Here is a 6000-nt window from a genome sequence, read left to right as displayed (position 1 = left end):
AAAAAAAAAGCACGATTAGAAATACTTCTGAGTCCTGCGAGTGCACTTCAACAAGGTTCTCTATATATATATCTAGGTGTATAGGCAAGGGGTGAAGGGATGACAGCGCTGCTTCAAGGGTTTAAATGAATTAACCCTTTAGGTGAGAATTGCAATAGCATGCTGAAGTAAACCATTAAACGGAACATTCGTCCTCCGACCTCCAGGGGGAGCAGTCACAAATCACACACACAACTGAAGAGGCTTTTCTCGCACTGCTTTACCTGCCGGATGTTGACGTAGTTTCCGGTTCACTTTCGGTTTGCTAACACCGGTGGTGCTGGGGTGATAGCGGCGCAGAATGTCTCAGCGGGAGTGGGGTGTCGTGGAGGTAAGGGAGCGATGGGAAGCGGGGGCACTGTGCATGCTGTCCGTGCTGCTGCCTGCTTTAACACTCGCCGTAATTACCACGAGTGCAGTGTGGGGGTTCTGGTTTTGCTGTATGTTATGTGGGGGGGTGCTGCATGTTATGTGATCGTGGGACCAGCGTTAAACCCACGCTGAGCAATGTCTTCCTCCCCATTAGACATCACTAATTATATAATTCAGCTATTAGGACCCATTGTGTGTTATATGGTGACCGGGTGAATGAAACATTATTCATACTACTCACAGCAAACATTGCTACTGTAAAATAATAAACCCCATTTAATAAAACTAGAATGCTAAACGTTATTTCCCCACTTTATGTCTTCGTTTCATTCTCCTTTGTCCCAGCTCTGTTTTTGACTACTTCCCCCATAGACCATTCATTGCACAGTGGCAATCACTCTATTGAATACACGATCCCCCTCCAGTCTCCCATGTATAATGGGCAGTATTCACAAAGTACAGTACAGGGAAGAATTCCCAAATCTGGAACATTCAGGAGAGTTACACAGGATACAAACATGTATTCCTGACACTAGTATATAGTGCTAGTGTGGCTGTTTAGGTAACCGTCCCTGCCCTGATCACACTGAACAGGTCATTTTGTCTTACCTTTTCTCCCATGCCGCGGCTGTCCCTGCTTGGCTCTGCCTCCATGGCTGAGAATTTTTGATCAGAAAGTTCAGAATATAATTTGATCACCTTTAATCTGTGAAAAGGCACTGTAATAAAAGGTGAAAAGCATGACTGCAAAGAGCTGGCTACCTAAACTAACAGCTTGAAGTACTTTACACATGTGGAACTTCAAAGGACACTGTAGGCTCCCGGATCACTTAAGCTCATTACCACATACCAGACAATTGTCTAAATACTTGCGGAGTTCAGGGATAGAATGACAGAATGAGACACGACACTTGGATAACCAGCTAGTGGAAACCACGACAGGGCACTGGCAAAAAGGCAATTTTGGCTGTCTCTGACCCCAAAATACGTGTGCATGTCTGACATAACGTCGCACGCACATTGGCACCATCTTTAATGTGGGCGAAGGTAAATTTATTATAATATCCTGAACCCCAGCGGCCGGCGTTCCTAAGAGCGCTGCACCCGCTGGGAACAGAACAGAGGGAGACCAAGCAGCTGCCTGCCGCGACCAAGGTAAGTTTGAAACCTTTTTGTTGGCGTGGCTGTCTAGTTTATGTGCAGCCACAGTGACAGAAGAGCAGAGAACCGTGACACAGTCCCACCAGATGTGAGCCTGTGGGCCTATAAATTTTTGGCATCTTCTGTCAGATGAAGTGGTTTGGATGACTATAGTATTCTTTTAACGCCTAAATGGCAAAGAATTAAGCAGTAATACTGCATGGACATGATCTGTACAGCAACATGGTGTTACTAAGCTAAAGCTTTTTTGGTGCTTAGAGTTTCTCTTCAAAGGGCTATTCAAACCAAAAACCTAGCCTCCACCCTAAACCCCTGAGACCAAGTTCTTCCTTAATTGACATCACTCCGCCTTGCCACAGGGGAGAACATGGGCCTGGGAAACCTTGGGTCCTGGCATTCATGTGGATGTTTCTTTAACCCCTTAAGGACACATGACATGTGTGACATGTCATGATTCCCTTTTATTCCAGAAGTTTGGTCCTTAAGGGGTTAATATGTCCCACCTACCTTGAGATTGTTGTACATCCGTTCATATGGCAGTGGCCTCTTTTAGTAGGATAAAACACATTGAAACTTTGTTCAGGAATGGTTTGAGGAACATGACAAAGAGTTCAAGGTGTTGCCTAGCCTCCACATCTTATTAAGCATTAGTGGGATGTGCTGGAACAACAAATGGAGGCTCCACTTCATAACTTGCAGGACTTAAAAGTATCTGCTGCTAATGTTTTGGTGCCTGATACTGCTGGACAAGTTCAGAGGTTTTGTGTAGTCCACGCCTCTACACATCAGATGTTTTGGCAGCAGGAAGGGGACCTGCATAATATAAGACAGATGGTTTTCATGTTGTGGCTGATCCGTGTTTATTGCTTATAGTATCATTCAGTGTGTGGTATAAACTACAAACTTGGGTAGTGCAGAGCAGTCATTTTAGAGGTTATATTTGACACCTTTTCTTTTAAGCTTGAATATGAGCAGATTGATGAACGGTGACGTCTGAAATAATTGTCTATAACAGGTAGTCAACCTTCTGCACTCCAGATGTGGACTACATCTCCCAAATTGCTCTTACAGCCATAATGCTGGCAAAGCATCAGGGGAGATGTAGTTCACAACATATGGAATGCAGAAGGTTGCCTATTGCTGGGAGTCTGTAATATGAATTTATCCTTGAAAAAGTAAGTCTGGATATTACTTTAACCCCTTAAGTACGGCAGGCTTACTATGCCAACCTGGCGGGGGCAGACCATAACACCGCAGGTCAGCATAGAACATCCCCGCCGTCCTTTGTACTTGCTGGGTCCCTGCTGATCCGGCGATCGTGATCCTGGGGAGGAGGTCCTGATTGGGCAAAATTATATTTGTCCCCGTCCCCGTGTCGATAGGGAAAGCATTGGATTGGCAACAAAATCGCCCATTTCTATGATGTCACAAAGGGGGTGGAGCCAGCGCCGGCAGACCCGCGCGGTGCTGGAAATAAGGTGAGTTTTATACTTTTATTGGGGGGTGCGGAGTTTAGCATTATAGGGTCAGGAATACATGTTTTGTGTTCCTGACCCTATAGTGACCCTTTAACTTTTCAAGACAGCATAAAACCTGTACATGGGGGATACTGTTATTCCCGGAAGACTTAACTGAACACAAATATTAGGGCTTAAAAACAGTAAAACACATTTTTGCATTGTTAACACACAAACGACACTTTGACTGACACTAATATTTGTGTTCAAAGAAACCTACCGCGATATAACAAAATCTCCCATGTACAGGTTGTATGGTGTTTTCAAACGTTAGTCAAATTTAAGGCTTGCATTTCAGTTTTTTTCACATTTAAATTTGCCAGATTGGTTATGTTACCTTTGAAACCGTATAGTAGTTCAGGCATATCGTTTGCAAAAGTAGACAACCCCAAGGTATTACAAATGGGTTGTGTCCACTCTTTTTTTAGTAGCCACTTGGTCAAAAACACTGGCAATAATTAGCATTCAAATTAGTCTGCATTTTTCACACACATTTTATTCATATTAAAGCATCACTATAGGGTCAGGAACACAAACATGTATTCCTGATCCTATAGTATTAACACCACCATCTAGCCCCCCTGTGCCCCTCATGCCTCGATAAATATAGTAAAAATCTTACTGTACTCAAGCCAGAAGCTGTAAATCTGCATGCTGTTAGACTCAGAAAAACAAGCAGTCTGCTAACATGTGGTAGCCTGATCCAATCACAGTGCTTCCCAATAGGATTGGCTGAGACTGACAAAGAGGCAGATCAGGGGCAGAGCCAGCACAATTCAAACACAGCCCTGGCCAATCAGCATCTCCTCATAGAGATGAATTGAATCAATGAATCTCTATGAGGAAAGTTCAGTGTCTGCATGCAGAGGGAGGAGATACTGAATCACAGGATGCTGTGCACAGTGCTGCCCTGTGCTCTGCTGACAGCAGATCTGAGTGGATGGAGGCATACCATCAACTCCGAAGTCCCTCTGGTTCGCTCTGAGTGACTGCAACTGGAGGTGTTCCTAGCTTTCAATGTAAACATTGTATTTTCTCAGAAAATACAGTCTTTACATGAGAGAGGCTGCAAGGAGCTATAGTTCTCACCTGAAGTTATTAAGCTGAAGTTGTTCAGGTGACTATAGTGTCCCTTTAAATTGTTTCATATCTCAATATTTGATGTGAAATGAAAGCCTGGTTTCCCCTGAACAAAATGATATATAATATGTGTGGGTGCACTTAATATGAAAGAGGTGAATTACGGTAACGTATGGCAGGGCTTAGCTAAAGGAACACTATAGTCACCTAAATTACTTTAGCTAAATAAAGCAGTTTTAGTGTATAGATCATTCCCCTGCAATTTCACTGCTCAATTCACTGTCATTTAGGAGTTAAATCACTTTGTTTCTGTTTATGCAGCCCTAGCCACACCTCCCCTGGCTATGATTGACAGAGCCTGCATGAAAAGCTGGTTTCACTTTCAAACAGATGTAATTTACCTTAAATAATTGTATCTTAATCTCTAAATTTAACTTTAATCACATACAGGGGACTCTTGCAGGGTCTAGCAAGCTATTAACATAGCAGGGGATAAGAAAATCTTAATTAAACAGAACTTGCAATAAAGGAAGTATTCCATTAAAGGAAGTGTTTATGGAAGGCTGTGCAAGTCACATGCAGGGAGGTGTGACTAGGGTTCAACAAAGGGATTTAACTCCTAAATGGCAGAGGATTGAGCAGTGAGGCTGCAGGGGCATGTTCTATACACCAAAACTGCTTCAATAAGCTAAAGTTGTTCAGGTGACTAGTGTCCCTTTAAGGGGAACTAATTGAAGTTTCTTGCAGGAGCTTCCTTCTAAAGAAGAGGCAGTGGGTGTGCGGTGAACCCCATGTAAATTGTTCTTAAACCTTTTCCATTCTAGGTATTAAAGGGTGGCAGGGCATATCTGCCACCATAGTCACTACAACTGGTTTTAGTGGGTAAAGTGCTTGGATTGTTCCTTTAAAGGACCACTATAGTGCCAGGAAAACAAACTCGTTTTCCTGGCACTATAGTGCCCTGAGGGTGCCTCCACCCCCAGGGTCCCACTCCCGTGGCGCTGAAGGGGGAGGAAGGGGTTAATACCTTACCTTTTTTCCAGCGCCGGGCTCCCTCCCTCTTCTGACGTCCCTGGCTGAATGAGCATGCGCTGCAAGTGCCACGCGCGCCTTCAGCCAGTCCATAGGAAAGCATTCTCAATGCTTTCCTATGGACGCTGGCGTCTTCTCACTGAGAAGCACGGAAGCGCCTCTAGTGGCTGTCAATGAGACAGCCACTAGAGGCTGGTTTAACCCATAGGTAAACATAGCAGTTTCTCTGAAACTGCTATGTTTACAGCAAAAGGGGTTAAACCTAGCTGGACCTGGCACCCAGACCACTTCATTGAGCTGAAGTGGTCTGGGTTCCTATAGTGGTCCTTTAACATTCATTGCTTGTCTATCTTCCTAATAACTTTTATTTTTTATTTTAAACAGTCGCCTTTACCTCATAAAAGCTCTGTTAAACGTTCAATTTATTTGAAGTGTGCATCTTATGCCTAGCAAAAAATAACTTAAGTCTGTATGAAAGCGGGTCTTGTGTGGAATTAACAAGAGATGTCTGTTGCAGATTTATTTATTCATTTGGCAACAACTTTGAGATTTGTTTGACAAATGTTTACATTTCCTAGTTGGGTAGATAAACCCAATCGCTGCTGTCTCTATGCTAGTGCTGTGGCCTTTCCCTTTAAATGTCCCATCTGTGGGAAAATATAATTTGACTAGGTTGCAAGATTGTTTATAAGATGATTATTTATCACATGGCCTGTTCATATTTAAAGATAATGTGTAATCACAGATTATGTACGTTGCATAACAGATTAATCGTCATCCTCTTTAATTATTAAGTCTT

General features: G+C 43.2%; 1 protein-coding gene across 1 annotated transcript in view; it reads left to right on the top strand.

The window, feature by feature from the left end:
* Positions 1-262: 262 nt before the first annotated feature.
* PLRG1 (pleiotropic regulator 1) overlaps positions 263-6000 on the top strand; it is a 43724-nt gene continuing 37986 nt past the window's right edge. Inside the window, exon 1 of the mRNA XM_063458539.1 lies at positions 263-370. Within this exon, the coding sequence (XP_063314609.1) occupies positions 341-370 (30 nt within the window). The 5' untranslated portion in view covers positions 263-340. The remainder of the gene's footprint in view (positions 371-6000) is intronic.

This window comes from Pelobates fuscus, chromosome 6 (assembly GCF_036172605.1).
Source record: "Pelobates fuscus isolate aPelFus1 chromosome 6, aPelFus1.pri, whole genome shotgun sequence".
Lineage (NCBI taxonomy): Eukaryota > Metazoa > Chordata > Amphibia > Anura > Pelobatidae > Pelobates > Pelobates fuscus.
Note: the sequence above shows the minus strand (reverse complement) of the source record. Positions and strands in the feature narration are given on the sequence as shown.